This window comes from Gnatocerus cornutus, chromosome 8 (assembly GCF_029298725.1).
Source record: "Gnatocerus cornutus isolate USDA-ARS CGAHR chromosome 8, icGnaCorn1.1, whole genome shotgun sequence".
Taxonomy (NCBI): domain Eukaryota; kingdom Metazoa; phylum Arthropoda; class Insecta; order Coleoptera; family Tenebrionidae; genus Gnatocerus; species Gnatocerus cornutus.
In genome coordinates this window covers 13,144,086-13,161,024 of record NC_142240.1, presented here as the reverse complement: position 1 = coordinate 13,161,024, position 16,939 = coordinate 13,144,086, and the positions used below count along the sequence as shown (strand labels likewise).

Below are 16,939 nucleotides of genomic sequence, written 5' to 3'. Positions count from 1 at the left end.
TAACTAAAAACACAATCCTCCTTCCTCTATTTGAAAATTCAAATTTGCCGCCGTCTTTGTGTCAAGTGTCAAAATTTTGAGGTTATGTCACGATTGTTTTTTGAATTATTGTGGAAATAAATCAGGGAAATGCCGAAAATTAAGATTGATCACGTTGTTAGCTTTAGTAGTGAAGACCCAGTAAGTCTCTTCTTGATAAAAACGCCAATTTTAACAGAGTTTTTAAGGTACACGTTGCAAACAACGTTCTGAATAATGATCCCGCAAAAAAGTGGAAATGTAAAGAAACGGGCGAAAGATCAGCCACCATCGTTCTACAGTTAGAGAAAGCCTCTGTAATATCAGGAATTGATATTGGTAACGAGAATTCCGCGTACATTGAAGTATTAGTTTCAAGATCTGGAGCAACAGATGACTACAAAGTGTTATTAGTTATGTCTTCATTCATGACCCCCTTGGAAGCAAGACAGACTAATAACATTAACAAAGTTAGAATGTTCCCTCAAGACCAATTATCTAAACCTGAATGTGAACAAAAATGGGACAGAATCAAAGTAGTTTGTACTCAACCTTTCAACAGACATGTACAATATGGTTTATCATTCATCACATTTCATACTCCTGGAGACAAAGCAAATGGGGCTCCAGTTCAGGCAACGATTGGAAACTTTGCATTGAGACCAGAATCCCCAGATAACTTTTCAGCTGGAAGTTTATTTGCCAGAAGGGCTGAATTTAAAAAGGAACCCTTATCAGCTGCTGCTGCTATAAGAGAAGCGTCTTCAAGTTCCCCCGCAACTAAACCTAAAATCAAAATACAGAATACTCCAAATAAGAATGACAGTGAGGGCCATAAACCCCTGCCTAGAAATAGAGATGAGCTTTTATACAGTAAAGATGAAGATGAACCAAATGCGAAAATTGATAAAATTATTGAAAAGAAACAATATGAAATGAAACAGAAAAAAAAGGAGGAGACCAAGCCGCAGAAAAACACACCGAAGACCAAGAACAGGGAATCTACAAGCAAGAGGAAAAACGATTCTGAAGAAAGTGGCAGCCCAAAGAAGAAAAAAGTGGAAAAACCAAACAGACTGAAAAAACCGTTCAACCAACTACTGAGAGGCGTAACGTTGGTCATAAGTGGTATTCAGAATCCAGATCGTGGTAATCTAAGAACCATGGCACTCAGCATGGGTGCAAAATATAAACCAGACTGGGACAATACTTGTACACATTTAATGTAAGACTTTTAACAAATTCACTCTGTTTCCTATCTTTTTTTTCCAGTTGTGCCTTCACTAGCACGCCAAAATTCAATCAGGTCAAAGGAAAAGGTAAAATTGTTAAAAAGGATTGGATTGAACAGTGTCACTCGCAAAGAAAACGTTTGCCCTGGCGGCGATATTGTCTAGATAAAAGTGATTCCAAGAAGCCTGAAAGCGAGGATGAGATTTGGGAAGAAATTGAAGAAGTCGTAGACGATAGTACTGACGAGGAGGGCTATGATGACACAAAGTACATTTTAACATCTTCCATGTCTTTTTTCTATGTCAGTTTTACAGGATGCAAAAACGCATTGAAGAAATCCAAGCCAAACAAAAAGAAAAAGAGAAACCTGCAGGCAACTTTTCACAAGATACAGACTCCGAAAGCGACAATTCCCGACCTCTTGGCGATGTTGCTAAGAAATTACCAGATTTTCTAAACTTGAAGACATTCTTCATTGATGGAAGACTAAGTGGGGATGTTACACAAATGTTAGAACGATACGTGATAGCGTACAAAGGGTATAACATATCCTCTCTTTTAAGATTGCAATAACATTCTCTTACTCTAGGATTGTGGCTGAGAATCCTTCTGAAGACGTTGACTACATCATCACATCAGAAGAAAATGTGGACTTTCTAAAAATTTATAATTCACAAGCGGTTTGTTTGAGGCCGGATTGGCTGTGGGATTGTCACAACAGTCAGTCATTGGTTTCTACAGATGCCTATGTATTGTGAGGTGAGTTTATTTTAATAAAATCCAGAAACTCGAGTGTTAATATTCTAAGTAAAAGGCTAAACCGGCCTGAATCCATTTATCCTTTTCTTTAACGTCGCTCTGCACTTGTAAACATGCGACTTGTTTTTCTCTGCTAGAAGTGTAGTAAAGAGGAACACTGAAATTCTTCTCGTCTTTCATCACCAATTTCTAGAATTTTAAACGTGAGACTACACATTACGGTTTTTTATTTTACCTTTTCTTTCCACGTGATGTAACTATTTGGTGCGGGATTTATATTTTCTGAGTGAGGCAGGCATGGTTTTAAAAGTGTTCCTTCAAATATTCCGCCTTCCACAAGCAGATCTGATAAGACAATGAAATTCCTGTGAGTTGGACTCTTCCAGCTGGACTCCAATTCTAATTGATCCATCGAAATCTTGCTTAATCTAAAAAAAAATAGTTAGCGCACGAGCGATATTAGAAACCCGTACCTTGAAAATTCTTGTTTATATGAAGCTAAAAACGCGCTGGGATGTAAAAAGTTCGATAAATTAATGGAATTCCGCAGAATTTGCTCTGAGTTCAATTCAACCAGTTTCGAAATGCTCGCGGTTTTTATTATTATACTCCTTAAGTACCTGTTGGGGTCCTTTGGGCCTCGCCAGAGCGCTTCCCAAATTTTAGGAACCTCGTATTTGATCAGCGAATTTCCAACCATCATATCTCTGTCATCCGGAATGGCATTTCCTTTACAAATCTTATTCAAAACGGTAAAACACCTGTGGATTTTCTGCACCAAACGAATCCCATTCGAAAATTCCTCATTTACAAACAACTCCACTGACGAATTACTCGTAACCGGCCCTGGCAAAGTCATTCGAACGAAATCATGTCCTTGGTTCAGTTTTTTCCACAGCATCATAAAAGGCGCTAAACTCTTCTGCCAGAATTCTCTGTCGAATTTCAAAGAAACTTCTTTCGATAGCAGGATGGTTTTTAGTTTCGCTACAATCTCGTTGGAAGTTTGTTTTTCCCACGCTCGTCCTATATTTTCAGGCAGGCCTAAATACGACGGCGCGTCTCGTTCTGGTAGTTGTTTAAGCACATTAACAAAGTCGTGGAATTTTGAGGAACTTGGTAAAGTGATTTTAGTTCCAAAGGGGCTCCATCTATGACTGAGAACTTCATCGACTAAGTATTGTCTCAAATACGATTTGAGAATATCCATATCGTCGATATTTTCGATTCTTCCACCGTAAACAGCGTCACAGCATAAACCGAAAATGAATTTCCATTGGACTTGAGGCGAGTGGATCTGCCATAGATCTTCGACGAGTTTAACGCAAGTAGCTAAGTCGGTGTCGCTAAATTCGTACCATTTTGACCACCCCTGAGGGATGTACGTTCTTCGTTCTTGTAAGACAGCATGAATGCAAGAAAGGATGAAAAATATACGAGCCGCCGTTGGATGGAGTTTTTCAATATATTTACTCCCCCAAGTGTTATACGTTCTTTGAAGGTTGTTTCTTAAGCCTTGGGGCGCTTCGTAGACTACTTTCAAGCTGTTCTGAGCCAGAACAAAATTGAAAGAAGGATTAGGCTCGGTTATTAGCCAAAGTCTGAAGTTGTCGTGAGGGCGAAGAGTTTGTAAGTTCTGACAGAGAATGGATAGCCATCCGGTTACCAAGTGTAAGTTTTTCAAAATCAACCATTTTCCGTCTTTGGCGGTTTTTTCTAAAGCTGATAGCGCTTTCGTTTCTTGCCCTTCTCCCATTGCTACCTCTAGAAATTCGTTTGGCGCTATGTCGCGGATTTCTGACGAGGGATCAGTCCCCGATACCGTCAATATTAAAATGGGTTCGGAACATGAAGATTCTTTGTAAATGTGGGCTAGATCCAACACTGGCGGATCAATGCTCCGTAAACTTGTCATGTGTAAAACACATTGAGACATAGCAGAGTAGGCACAATCCGGTCGTAAAGCCTGCACAACGAGAACTTTCTGAAATTCGCTAATTTTGCAATGGGAAGGAAACTCTTTTTCGCACGTATCAGAACTCATGAATTTGTTCCACAAGTTCTGTTCTTCGAGTTGTAAAGAACGGTACAGCTCGGGTAACGAAACTTGGAGATTTTGTATGGTATGAACGCATTGCTTTGGAATCCATGGTGGGATATTTTCTGGATCATTCCGTGTGGTCATGGAACTACCCAAAAAGCAGCTCCATTCGCTTGGCGGTATAGAAAACAACTTTTTAATTAAATGCATGGCGAAAGTTACACGATCCATTTTCGTTATGCCTCTAGTGACGTAAGTATAGACTGTAAAAAAGAGATGTTTCTTTTGGGAGTCGGTGGTGCTCTCCATCCCCTAAAAAATAGTAACAAAAAGTTGCAATACAACGAAAATTGATACCTGAAACGTTTGTAACGACGTCAGGAACAGTTTGATCAACGCCGGAACCGACAATGCGTACAGCACGTTAAACTTCGAGAACTCATTACAAGCAAAATACAAGTAACTTCCAAATAACGAAATTTCCTGGTAAACTTCGTATTCTGATTGAAGCTTTTTCTGAATCTGTGACGACTCTTCTAAAGCTTTCGTAATTGCAGTGGAACTAGCTTTAGTTTCATTAAGCGACGCCAACAGGTTCTGAAATCGTATGATTTTTTAACTATATATTTCGGCAATTAATGCCTACCGAATTTTGAAGAATATCTCCGGAGGAATTCGCAAGATCTTCCAGCAGCTGATTTTGCAACTGGTATTGCTTCTCTTGTAATTCTTCTCTTTGTCGCAAAAGTTGCTTCCGTTTGTCTTCTAGTTCTGGATTTTCTTGTCGAATTGTGCAAGACAGAAGTTGCTCAGTCAGACCAGCATGGGTAACTGTGAAGTTCATGGTGGATAATATTGCATTTACGTCTGCGGTTGTTTTCAAGTGCTCATTTCGGCTACTCAAGATCAGGAGAAAGTCGTTGTGGTAGTCGATCAGTTTACCGTTTAAATTTATTAGTTTCCGCTCGCCTAAAAATCGTTGCTAGATTTTTCAAAGATTCATTTTTTGTTGTACCTTGATAAACAAACTCTCTTCTCAAAATCGGGAATAAAACTGACGAGACTCTTTCAACTTCTTCGATAATTAAGATTTTTCCAAATCTATAAAGTAACTGCTAAAAAACAAACTGCCTTTTTGATTTTTTTTTACCTGACTGAAAGCTCCAAGTTAGTATGAAACTTTGGCGCGTCTTGAGAAACACTCTCAATTTGCTTCTTCTTAAAATGATTCCTGAACCATTTAACAGCATTAGACGTGGGATCGATAAGTAGAGGAGTAATTTTCGCCTGTAAAAAAACCATAAGATCTAAAGACTCAAGAAAAAAAGTTTCTACTTTTAAAATTATGATAGCATTTTGCAGAGATGCCTTGTCGTAGGATAAACCTTCACTTTGCCATTGTAAATGCTCTCGCTCGGTCGAAAGAAACTCGTCAAAATTGAATGATTCCACTGCAAGCTCCTTTATCCACCGCTCCAGAATTTTCCTAAAAACTCTATAAAAATCACGTTACAATACAAAAATGTTACCTTCGTCCTTCTTCTGATTCATCGGACAAATACGTAATAAAAGCGGCAGCTAAAGAACAATTTTCCGGTAGTTTTTCTATCTGTTGGGACAAGTCCTTCAGTTGCTGCTGCCACCGCTGGTATTCATCATCCAACTTTGAAACCAGTCCTTCAGCAGCAGATAAAGTTTCCTGCGCTTTGTTCAAATCAATTTCAATCTCGGCAGCCTCTTTCGTATAGGCAGAAAGTTGAATTTTTAATTTCGCAACAGTCGCATCGACGTCGGACAATCCCGCGCTTAATTCCCCGAGTTGGGCTTCAGCGCTCATTAAATTTCTGCAAAAATTACAAACACTTTGTCCTAAATAAATTGAACTTACTCTTGTAATTTATTCTGTTCTCGCTCCAAAGGTTTGATTTTCTCAGCAACGTGCGAGTATTTAACGTTGGCGCCAACCCAAGCCGCTAGTGGTGCCGCAGCCACTGAAGCCCTCTTCGCCGCCTTTGGATCAAAAGAGTCACTCTTAGTTGCCATTAAGCGTTCAACAGCTTGGCGATTATCACTAGTGATTCTGCTCGCGTCAAACGATCTGATCTCTTCTTTCACACCACGTTTGGCTAGGAAACTTTTCATGCTATTCCAAGATGTGTCTTGAATACCCATCAATCGCAAAACACCTTCAAGAATATCTCTGATGACATCAGGAGGCGCTCGCAAAGAACGAATTTCTGACAACGACTCAGACTTGATGTTACCAACAGCAGCGCGAGCTTCTTGGATCAACGGCTCCACCTCAGCGAGTTCTTTTTCAATTTCCTTTTTTCGTACCACCAACTGACGATTTTCTTCTTCCGTTTTGTTTTTTAATACTTCCATTTCTTCTTTATGCGTGTTGGCATTCCTCATCGTGCTGCTAATCATATCAAGAGCGGTGTTGGCTTTTGCTTGTTTCTCAGTAAGTTTGGTTTGTTGTTCGGCAGCTTTTTGTTTAAGTTGAGCCACTAAATTTCCGGCTTCGTTCAGTTTAGCAACGCCTGCCTTTAGTTTATTTTGTTTGGATGTTATCGTTGTTTTTTTATCGATGAAGATCTCAACGTATAATTTTATCATTGCGATAAAACGAGAAGGAGCTGCAGTCTTCTCACTGACCACTGCGAAGATTTTTGGGAAGTTGCTGCAGTGCTGGATCTCGTTTTTATCGTCGCTTTCGTTAGCTCTGCAAAGAGTTATTTTCGAACTGGAAAGGTGATTTGGAACTTACCGGTTAATCAGCATAACTGGAATCGACCTAATGGTTTCAATGCTCCATTCAATTTTCCATATTATGTTGCTTTTATACAGAAAAGCAGGACAGTTTTCAAATATACCCCAAATATTGTCGTTGTCAACGTCGATACAAGCAATTACGTGTAGTCGCTTCTTTATCCCTAAAATTCAAATTTTATATGAACAAGAAGTTTTAAATTTTAACATACGTTCGTTGAAAAATTCAATTAAATTTCCTTCGAAATTCTCCCGACTAGCTTCGTCTTTCAGGCCTGCAATTATCGACTCAAGTTCACTCGAGTTGTACAAATTAGGAACCTAAAAAGTGAAAGTCATCATTTATCAAAAACAATTAAAAAGTACCTCTCCAGCCGACATTAAAATGTTAATCGTGCTCAAAATATTCTGTCTGCTAAAAATGTGGTCTTCCAACAAGAGAAAGACTTGTTCCCCTTCAAGCCCAGCTAATTGTATCGCCTAGAAATTACTTTTTGAGATACATCAACGAAATTTGCACGTACCGTTTTTAAATCATTGTTAAATTGCGCCGGTGCCCCCGCTATCGGAATGATTAATCGTGCAGACTGAAGAGCCGAAACGATTTTAACTGAAGATTTTCTTCCGATCCCTGCACGTCCTATCATAACCGCGTTCCCTTCAGGAGCAGTTAAAATTTTAGAGACGCTCGCACTCAAATGAAGAAGTTCTTTGTTAACTAGAATGTCGAGATCTTGGCCTTCGCGCCCGTACTGTGTTATTCCTTTCTTCACAGTGGTGGTCCATTCTTCTTCATTTAGTTTCTGTAAAGGAGCGGTGTCCGAACTGGAGGAGTACTGAAGTCCAGAAACATAAAACTGCGACTGAATGTTTTTCGTTATAGTGACAACTCCCCATTGAACTTTGAAAGCTTCGTTGAGAATGTTTGAGAGTTTGTGGCGATCTTCTTCGTTGACTAATTTGTCGCCGAACTGGGTGATGCCTTCGTAACACATCACCTCTAGTAAGGTGTTTTCTGAGTCCGCTTGAAGACAGTCTTTGTAGCGAAGAATGCTGGAGCTCCAATTGGTAATATCATGGGGGCTAAAGTCGTAGTGCTTATAATTAGTGGCCAGGAACACACTTCTCATCTACAGAAAAAAATTAAAGGTGGTCACTGAGTGGTTACACAACCTTTTCATAGACTGCGATTACAGTAGCTGCCAACTTTATGATTTTTGCTTTTGGCCAATTTCCCATGCATTCCTTTACCAAGGCGGTTAAATACGCCACTAAAATCACAGTCAAATCCTCTAGGTCCGGTAAACTAAAAAAACTGTCAAGTACGAAATGAACAAAGATCTTTTTTTTATACCTGACACTGTAATTGTGCACAATGGAGGTAAATCTCGGCGACAGAGTTGTTGCTACCGATAAAGACCCAACAATGACGATATTTTCGTAACCCACAAGTTCCAAGTTGTGATCAAAGAAGGCCTTGTAGTTTATCATCTGAAATGTGTCATTTACTTTTACGGATGCTCAGGCAAATATTTAACTTTTGGTTTACTGGCTCCAAAAAAAGTAAGACAAAGTCATTCTTTTATTATTTTGAAACATTGATAAGAGCACAGGGGCTGGTGACACGAGAAACAAAATCACTGTAATGGAGAAAAGAATCAACGAACTTGAAGAAGAAAACAAGGAGCTCCTACAACAACTTGAGGAGAACCGAGTTAGAGAAGCCAACTTACAAAGAGCATTAAGCAACTACGATGATTTGTTGGATAACATAATCATTGAGAAGACAGGAAAAGAGGAAACCACGCGTCACTTAATGGATCTTGAAAATGCTTTTTGCGAATTACTACAGAAGTACGAAAAAGCCAAACTTGTGGTGTACGGGTTTCAACAAAACGAAACAGTGCTAAAAAAGAAGGTTCAAGAATATGAGGAGATTTTAGACAGATTAAAATTGAAGTATTCTGCATATAAATCCTCAGATAAATCTCTAAAACTTAAAAAACATGCCAACAGTTTCGATGACATTCAAAACAAGCGGTTGATACCAACAATTTAATTTTACCTGATGTAAGAACTCGATCAAGATATTTGTTCCCCACTTGTCTGGTTTGAGGAGATGCAAATTTTTGAAATACAACATTAGATTGCCTTTCTTTGGTTTGTAAACTTTGCCCTTGTTTGTATTCACAGCCATGCACAATTGAGAAATTTTATTAATAACGTAATTAGGGGTGAGATTCGCACTACAATGAATTGTCGCCAATTCCATATCCGAGCGTTCTTTAACCAAATACTCCAGAATCAGCCTAAAAAAAACTGTTAAAACAATACCTTGAGATGCAAACTTACGATTTGGCGGCGCCATGAGGTCCCACTAGTAAAAAATTCTGTTCATTATCGGGCAAAAGCCACGTCCGCAACGCATCTAAGTTTTTCGAAACCTCCCCAGTTAGTACCAACGGTATTTTCCTGCTGGCAGCCTCTAGATTTATATTCGGATTCGTATAATACGTGTCTATAATATCTCTCTCTTTATTATACCTCGATTTTGATACTACAGGCGGTGGGACTTCGCCCATCCACTCGTACACTTGTTGCGCAAAAAGTTCACGAAAATCAACCTGAAGTTGTTGTCCCAGCCCATTTATTAAAGCAACAGTGAAGTGAGTTTTACTATTAACATCATGCAGTTGAGTCAATCCAGTTTTCGCCACCGCAATTTTTGAGCACGGAATGGCAGTTTCGCCTTCGTTACAAATCCAGTTAACACTCTTAAGGAAGTAGTCCGTTATGTATGAGCCTAAAAGACTTTCGAACTCTTCCGGTTGATTCTTTACGTAATTACTAATGAAAGAGCCTAAATCTAAGTCTTCTTCGCTGAGTAAGACGATGCCCATTCTTGAAATAGTTGCTGGCGACGCGTGACTTAAGTCGTGAGTTTCAAAAATGAAATTTACATTTAGTCCGAATTGGACTCTCCAACCTGATGGCAAAGAAAGAAGGCGGTTGTCGTCAAGGACTGAGTTGAGCGCCTCAACCCATTCCGGGTCGATGTTGCCGTCGCAGACGATCCAGGACCATGTAGCTATTAAAACATGAACACAACAGAAAAACTAAGAACTTCGTTACCTGATGGTTCTGTTGTCACTTGAAGGCTGTATAGTGTTAGTACACCATCATTCCACTGTCTGGTGTCCAAGTCGATCTGCCCCAAAAGCTCCGTTTTTTGCATACTTTTCGGATTAAAAACGTGTTGTTTTAAAGTTTTCCCCATTTTATTCAAAGCCTGAAAAATGGTACCATTTTATAACCCACTGAAATTGTGTCTTACATGAAAGAGCAAATTCCGCACGGAACTCTTCCCCGAACAAGGAGGACCCACTATAGCCACCCCCATTCGTTGTTTCAACTGCTCATACAGCTCCACGCATTTATCCAACTGTCTCTGGTTCACAACTAAATTAAGTTCTCTACAACTTTCTTTCAAAGCTTGAACAAGACTTTCATTTCCCATATCTTCAATGCAGGCGTCTTTGAATATATCTTTTATTAAACTCTCGAATTTGGCACTATCGCAGAAGGTCAGTTTTGATAAAGTATCCATTCGCAGGACTTTTACAATCAGAGTTAGCTCGACGAGCAATTGATTGCCTTCCGCGTCTTCGGTTTTCTTCCTGTGTTGTTTCAAAGCTCTTCCACAACCAGTCAAAATCGTCCTAATGGCTCTGAGACCCCAATCGTAGTGTTGTTGTTTACTTAGAAGTTTGCTGGAGGCATCGAAAATTTCAATTAGCTTCCTTCCGATTATATCAGCGTTTTGATAACCATCACAATGGAGCAATGTTCTCGCTATTTGTTCATGGTCTGGATGAGTCATCACAACGGGTCTAAACAACTGCTTTAGATTATCCGGAAGTTTGTTACGTCCACCATAACTTCCCCCAGCTGGATTGAGTGTTACAAAAATTCCGCAATGTTTTTTCACTGCGATTTCCTGCTCAAGAAGAATCAGTTTCTCTTGGTTTGTTCGTAACGCAGTTTGGATAGGTTGAATTTGCATCGATACTGCAGATAAAGTCGCTTCATCGAGTCTGTTGAACTCATCGAAACACCCCCAAGCTCCACTTCGGACAAGACCTGATAAAATTCTGCCCATAGAAGCGGCATCTATGCCTTCATCGCAGTTGAAAACTAGTACTTGTCTGCCCAAAAGACCACCCAAGGCTTTGACTGATTCAGTTTTACCAGTACCAGCTGGACCGTAAGGGTTTCCACCCATACCAAGGTGCATTCCTTGGGTTAGGGTAAGGAAACAACGATCAGTTAAGGGAGTTCTGACTAGTTTTGGGGAATTTCCTAAGTATTCATAGGCGTAATCCATTCGGGCGTTGGCCATTTTAACGGTCACTTCGCCGGTGGAATTTGAGTAGAATCTCAGCTGCTTTTGCCAAGCCCAGTCTGTGACTTTTGTCACATTAATATCGAGAAGTTCCCCAAGGACGTCAATATGGTGGATTGTATCCAACAGAAGAGCTTTCAGTTTGAGCTCCAAAGTGTTGTCTTCACTTTTATTCAAATTCATTGAACTGAAGGAGTCTTCCCCCGCGCTTAATTCCAAAGAACTATAATGTGTTAGCTGAGCTTTGTAATAAGCCAGAAGAGGTGGGAGAGTCATGTTGGATATTGCTTGTTCTACTTTTAAAGTGAAAGTGATGTTATCCGCAAGACATAAAATTTGAGAAGGGTACTTTAAAGGATCCGCGTTTTGTCCTTCACCAAGACATCCAACCAATAATTCTTTCAATGTAGACTGCATTTCTTTCACCAACGAATTGAGCCACTCCTCAACGGGTCTATTTATATTAATCGGATTAACTAGAGGAACAACTTCCTCTTGAAGTGAACACATCGAAACAAGTCTAGTTCCATCGTCACTCAGTTGAATACTGTTAATTCCAGCGAACAATTTTTTCAAATGAGTTTGAATGACTTGTTCCTTCGAGGATTGCCCAACAACTTCTAAAAGATCATCATCACCCAAAAACAAAAATCTGGGGAACTTATTCCTCTTTTCCTACAACAAAACTAGTTAAATAAAGAACTGAAAGTAAAAAAATAACCATTAGAAAGTTGTCCAAACTCTTTTGACACCGATTTAATTGGTCTTGTAGGTTTTTCAAAATTGCATTTAAATTAGGAAACCTCGACAGTGAAGACACTCGAGGGTCTTTCTCGATAAAAATAAGCACGTGGTGGAAATCTTTATCAATTTTATCGAATCTGGACTTCTCTTGGATTAGAGTGCCGCCTCCGAAAATCGGTTCCAAGTAAACCCATCTAAGAAGCAATGAATTAAATGACGTGTTAAACTGATTGGAGATTAAATACTTGCGCTGGATTTGGGTCAGTAGTGAGAGATTTTGATCAAGAATTGCCAGCTTAAACTCCCACAGGTTCGCCCGCTCGGAGAAACTTTCGTAGTCGGCAGAATTCTTGACTGACTGAAGTAGACTTTGGTTGTCTCCAATCTATTGCGTTATTAAAAATCATTGACTTTTGTTCATAATTATTCTCACCTTGCTCAGTACTTCTTTAAAGTCTTTAACCAAGAGCACATTTTTGTTTCTTGAATCGGTGTGAGGTGTTAGAACGAATTTTGCTTGCACATCCCATTGGTCCAGTTCAGCTAAAGCCTGACGAACCACTACTTCGCTCGCTGCTTTCTTACATATTATCTGCAAAGTTTCATTGAGTTTTGATAGTTACGTAGAGGTTACCAACTTGTAATTCTTTAGCGGAAGAAATCAGTCTGTCGGAAACATTCAAGAAGTCTTTAAACTTCAAATCATCTAGTGGTTTTAATGGTATTCCAAGAAGATTAAAGACATCCATCCAATGTTTTTCTGTAAAATCCTCGCCTTTGACATATTTCAACGATCCCACAATTCCCTTAAAATGAGAATCTTTAAAATGCGTTTTTAATAAACTAAATAGTTACTTCGTATTTCTGCAGCTCTTGTAGAATTCTCATGTTGAGATCTGCGCCTTGCTCAACGTTCTTAAGTTTAGTTTGCCAGTTGGAGAGAAAGTCTTCAAATCTGTAGATTTTCTTCCGAAACACGATCCATTCTTCATTAGTCAAATCTTCCAGTTGGTTGTAAAATTCTTCAAAGAGGTTCCACGACGTTTCCTCTTTGTTCAAATCATTTTCCAACTCTTGAACCAACAAGAGTTCCGGTTTTTCAATGTTAAACTTCTCGTAATCGGCCAATAGTTTGTCTTTCTTTTCCATTAGTTCGCGCCACTGCTCTTTCTTCTCTTTGATCCCAATCAGTTGCTTGTGAAGCTCCTCCAAACTCTGATCAGCAATCTGACCAGTGTGTGGTTTGGGTTTAATTTGTTCCCACTTCGCCCCAAAACGCTCCATTTCTTTTTCCAAATTCTCGTTTTCAATATTTAGTGTCGTCTTGATGGTCTCCATCTGTTTCGAAATAATGTGTTGATGGTTCTCTAAGAGACTTTGGAGTCTTTCCCACGCTCCCTTCAAGCGGTTAACTGAATCAACTTGTTCTCTAGTCCAACTGGAAAGCGTTTGAGATTTTTGAATCATTTGGTTGTAACACTCTTCCATCTAAAACAAGCATTAGCACAGAAAGAGGATTAGTGGACGTACCTCTGGAGCTTGCTTTAGGATGTTAGCGTGTGCGGCTCCGGACTCTCCTACTTCTTCAAGAGTTACTGGTTGCTTTGTTAACACTGCAGTCGCTGGATCTACGTAATTTTGGAGTTTGACAACGTCCTCCGCGATGGAATCTTTAAGAGAAAGGACTAATTGATCCCAATAAGTTCTATTGTGGGACTCAAGATCAGAACGAAGCCGCGACAGACCAATTAAAAAACAACCAACTCGTTCTTCAGAGCTGTAGATAGAAATGTTACAGCAAGAAGTGGGATTTAAATTAACAGACCTTGGAAGTTTTGCAATTTCTTGTCCGAACGTCTTCGACGCTCTAAAATGTAAGTCCCAGTGCTGCCACGTCGTCAGTTTACTGACATCGAGAGAATCCAGTTGGAGCCACGACTGCCAGTGCTTCAGGACTTTTCCTAATTGTTCCAATAAGTCACTGGTATGTTTATTGACTTTTTCTAAGTCTTTCTGACTCCTGTCGACAATATCAGCGAAAATGTTGTGATCGGGATTCTCTGAAACTCCACGAAACGATTTTGGGATGTCCAAAAACTGTTTTAGTTTCTGTTGATATTTTTCCATTAAGACGTCCTGATCGGGATAGAATTGCAGCTCCGACTTTCTGTAGATAATGTCGGCGTTGATTTCTGGTAAATACAAATGCAGAGTGTCCAAACTTCTGATGTATTGTTTTTCGAGGACGGCGCATAGATCTGTATCCACTTTTGCTTTCCAAGTTTGCATGTTTCTAAAACCTTTTTCTTCGACTTGGGTCATTATGTTTCTCATGCTTCTCGTGGTGTCTTTCCATTTACTGTACTCCTTAATTAAGTCTACATCTTCGAGAAATTTTATCTAAAACAACATAAATAATATCAACACATAATAATATCGGAAAATACTTTATCAATAATTTGATAGTGATATGCAGCCAGAAGATTGTTCTCCTTCGACAACTTCTCCGTTGCGATTTTCAACGTTTCCACGTATTTTTCAACGGACGCTGTGTTTCCCCACGAAACGACCTCTTCTTCTTGAACCAAACGCGAGAGTTCCAGAGCACTCGCCAGCATCATCGGTCTTTGGCATTCGATCATGCTGGCTCCTATAGTATTGTGAAAATACGCGATCTGTTCTAGAATTCGAGCCAATTTCATAAACTTCTTCGCATGTTGACTCGTTTCGTCAATGTGGCTAGGGACGTGATAACCCAACGCTTTGAATTGCCTGACTTCCGAAATTAAAGTAACCAAACGTGCGGAGTAGTTGACCTTCATTAGTTTCTCTTTAGAGAACTCCACGACAGGATCGGATTCCTTCAAGTTCAAGACGCCTTCTTTAATGAGAGATGAGATTTCGCTTGTCCACGACTCGAACAACTCAGTGTGTCGTTGTTTGAGGTCTTTGAGTAGCTCGGTGACTATTTGTTTGAGGTTTTCAAAGCCGTTGAGATCTTCCAGTAGTTTTTGGGAGGTTTGGAGGATCTCACTCGCTTTGGCTTCTAATTGTTTAGCCATAATGACATCTGCTACGATTTGAGAGGTGTCGTATCTAATATTAAGAATAGTTTCTGAAGTACTCTGAGTCTGGAGCTGCCTCGTGTAATCGTAAAGAGAGTTGAGAAGACTCTGACGCTCTGTAAGAAGCGTCTGTTTTAAAATCGGTCTACTGATCAAAGCCGAGTATCTTGTGAACTCGTGCAGAAGTTGGCGCGTGTTGGCATCGACACTTGAGAGTTGTTTTTTCAATTTTATTGCGACTTTTTCTTCAGCTGGTTGGAGCGAGTATTCGAATTGTTTGCAGGCCTTCAACCAAAGATTTGATGAGTATTGTCCGAATTCAAGGATATTGAGTTCTACAAATAGAAATTAAACCACAGATCATGAAGCATTGAGGATTTACTTTTGAAATGCTTAAACGTGTCGTTCGTTTTCAACTCCTCTTGTTCCTGCGGTGTTAAGAGACGCGTAAGCTGTCTCAGCAGCGTCTGAACCTCCAGAACCTACAAACAGAAGGGAAATTAGAATGAGAAAACAAGACGATGGTTTTACTTCTTGGAGTCTCTCAACAAGCTTCACCAAGTCCTGTGGTTGGTACATCGCTTCTTTCCACATGTTGGTCGAGTAGTTTGGCCAAAAGAGTTCAGTGAGTTGTTTGCAACTTTCAAGCCAACGTTCCCCGATTGCGATCGTTTGCGTTAACACTTCTGCAACTGTGCTGTAATTGTCACCCCAAACATCGCATTCTGAGAGTTGTTTGGAAATCCAACGCTTCACGTCGTTTGCTACAATTTATATCAGTGAGATGGGCGCGTAAGATGGAGGACCGCACCTATCAAATCCATGAGATGTGTTATTCGCTCTGCAGGGTACGGTGAGGGCTCAAGACGCCATAGGTCGTCCAAAGTACTATGAGCGTTTTCAAGAAGCTCTTCGACGTCGTTCATTGGTAAAGCTTCGATGATACTACAAGATTGAATGGTTTAAATAGGAAATAAAGTCAGGGGGATTACCTGAAATCTTTTGATATGGGTCGCAAAATGTCGCTGAATGAAGCAGCGTTGCTTCTAGTGAGTCTGTGTTTTGAAGAACGTGAAATATTTTCCCAATATTCCACTTCATTTTCTAGGGAGTCTACAACTGATTTTTTTTGATGAAATGAAAAAAATTGTTTACTCGTCTTACCACTTATGGAGTTCAAACTTGCATAGCTCGGATCCTCTTCAGTGGAAGATAAGATTGTTGATCTTAGATCAGCCTGTAAGTTAGCGACGTGGCGCTGAATTTCAGGCGAGCTTGTCTAGAAATAATTCAATTTTTTAATAAGGTAAAAGCAATTTTTTGCGCCCTCACTTGTGTCAAAAGCGGAGTAAAAACATTACTTAGCGTATGATACAACGCTAACGTGGGAGGACCAACAACTGAAGTGATTTGAAGAACTGAAAAAATGTTGTCTTCGGACAAACTCGCCGGTTTGTTTTTACTAAAAACCACAATTTTCTTTTCATCATTCTTTTCAACTCCATCACAAAAGATCAAGCTCTTGATATGATTCTGCTCCTTTGTGAAAGCGTAAAGAATGAGCTTGTGCTGATTTTTAATAAAATCGTTCACGTCGGCAAGTCCATGAATTTCTTTCTCCCAGTTTTCTTCAGTTAAAGTAATACCTAAATGGCATTCTAAAAAACATATTTGTTTTATTTTATGGTCACTGTTTTTTATTTACCTGCAGCTTTTATTATAAACTTTTTATTAAAATCATCCATTTTTCGTGAACACTCTTGCTCATATCATCATTGTTTGATGCTGTTACCATGGTTACGCAAGGTGTTGCCATGGTAACAACACAATATAGTACCCGCGTTAATTCAAATTAACCTAATTTCGGTATTTTGGTGTCAAAATTATACTCGTTTTCTAAAATTT

At 39.6% G+C, this 16,939-nt stretch overlaps 3 protein-coding genes across 3 annotated transcripts; 2 read left to right on the top strand and 1 right to left on the bottom strand.

Moving 5' to 3' along the window:
* The first annotated feature begins 38 nt into the window (after positions 1-38).
* Positions 39-2,043, top strand: XRCC1 (DNA repair protein XRCC1). Its single transcript, XM_088043904.1, has 5 exons — positions 39-180; positions 228-1,243; positions 1,291-1,518; positions 1,566-1,790; positions 1,841-2,043. Exons 1-5 carry the CDS (start codon positions 130-132, stop codon positions 2,007-2,009), a joined length of 1,689 nt encoding a protein of 562 aa, XP_087900030.1. The 5' UTR covers positions 39-129; the 3' UTR covers positions 2,010-2,043.
* Positions 1,846-16,850, bottom strand: btv (dynein cytoplasmic heavy chain beethoven). The gene is made up of 35 exons (XM_088044250.1): positions 16,760-16,850; positions 16,367-16,692; positions 16,199-16,313; positions 16,027-16,153; positions 15,846-15,979; positions 15,566-15,798; positions 15,417-15,516; positions 14,417-15,369; positions 13,795-14,369; positions 13,500-13,746; positions 12,825-13,457; positions 12,608-12,775; positions 12,403-12,561; positions 12,215-12,354; positions 11,947-12,163; positions 10,158-11,900; positions 9,956-10,112; positions 9,176-9,911; positions 8,889-9,132; positions 8,178-8,314; positions 7,997-8,129; positions 7,348-7,953; positions 7,190-7,303; positions 7,036-7,144; positions 6,822-6,987; positions 5,940-6,776; positions 5,581-5,895; positions 5,387-5,537; positions 5,202-5,338; positions 5,067-5,152; positions 4,698-5,020; positions 4,409-4,648; positions 2,484-4,363; positions 2,246-2,438; positions 1,846-2,199 (listed from the first exon to the last, which is right to left on the bottom strand). Exons 1-35 carry the CDS (start codon positions 16,848-16,850, stop codon positions 2,047-2,049), a joined length of 12,678 nt encoding a protein of 4,225 aa, XP_087900376.1. The 3' UTR covers positions 1,846-2,046.
* LOC148170002 (uncharacterized) lies at positions 8,320-8,882 on the top strand. Its single transcript, XM_088043490.1, has 2 exons — positions 8,320-8,396; positions 8,432-8,882. The coding sequence occupies exons 1-2, from the start codon at positions 8,320-8,322 to the stop codon at positions 8,880-8,882; spliced, it is 528 nt and encodes a 175-aa protein (XP_087899616.1).
* Positions 16,851-16,939: the final 89 nt, after the last annotated feature.

What these genes read in the sequence shown, in the direction of transcription:
- XRCC1 (XM_088043904.1), top strand. Translation starts at nt 130, where the DNA reads ATGCCGAAAATTAAGATTGATCACGTTGTTAGCTTTAGTAGTGAAGAC. An exon ending in GCTTTAGTAGTGAAGACCCA is followed by an intron (nt 181 to 227) that starts GTAAGTCTCTTC and finishes AGAGTTTTTAAG; the next exon opens with GTACACGTTGCAAACAACGT. An exon ending in AATACTTGTACACATTTAAT is followed by an intron (nt 1,244 to 1,290) that starts GTAAGACTTTTA and finishes TTTTTTTTCCAG; the next exon opens with TTGTGCCTTCACTAGCACGC.
- LOC148170002 (XM_088043490.1), top strand. Translation starts at nt 8,320, where the DNA reads ATGTGTCATTTACTTTTACGGATGCTCAGGCAAATATTTAACTTTTGG. An exon ending in TCCAAAAAAAGTAAGACAAA is followed by an intron (nt 8,397 to 8,431) that starts GTCATTCTTTTA and finishes CATTGATAAGAG; the next exon opens with CACAGGGGCTGGTGACACGA.
- btv (XM_088044250.1), bottom strand. Translation starts at nt 16,850, where the DNA reads ATGGCAACACCTTGCGTAACCATGGTAACAGCATCAAACAATGATGAT. An exon ending in AAGTTTGAACTCCATAAGTG is followed by an intron (nt 16,154 to 16,198) that starts GTAAGACGAGTA and finishes AAAAAAAATCAG; the next exon opens with TTGTAGACTCCCTAGAAAAT. An exon ending in TATAAACAAGAATTTTCAAG is followed by an intron (nt 2,439 to 2,483) that starts GTACGGGTTTCT and finishes ATTTTTTTTTAG; the next exon opens with ATTAAGCAAGATTTCGATGG.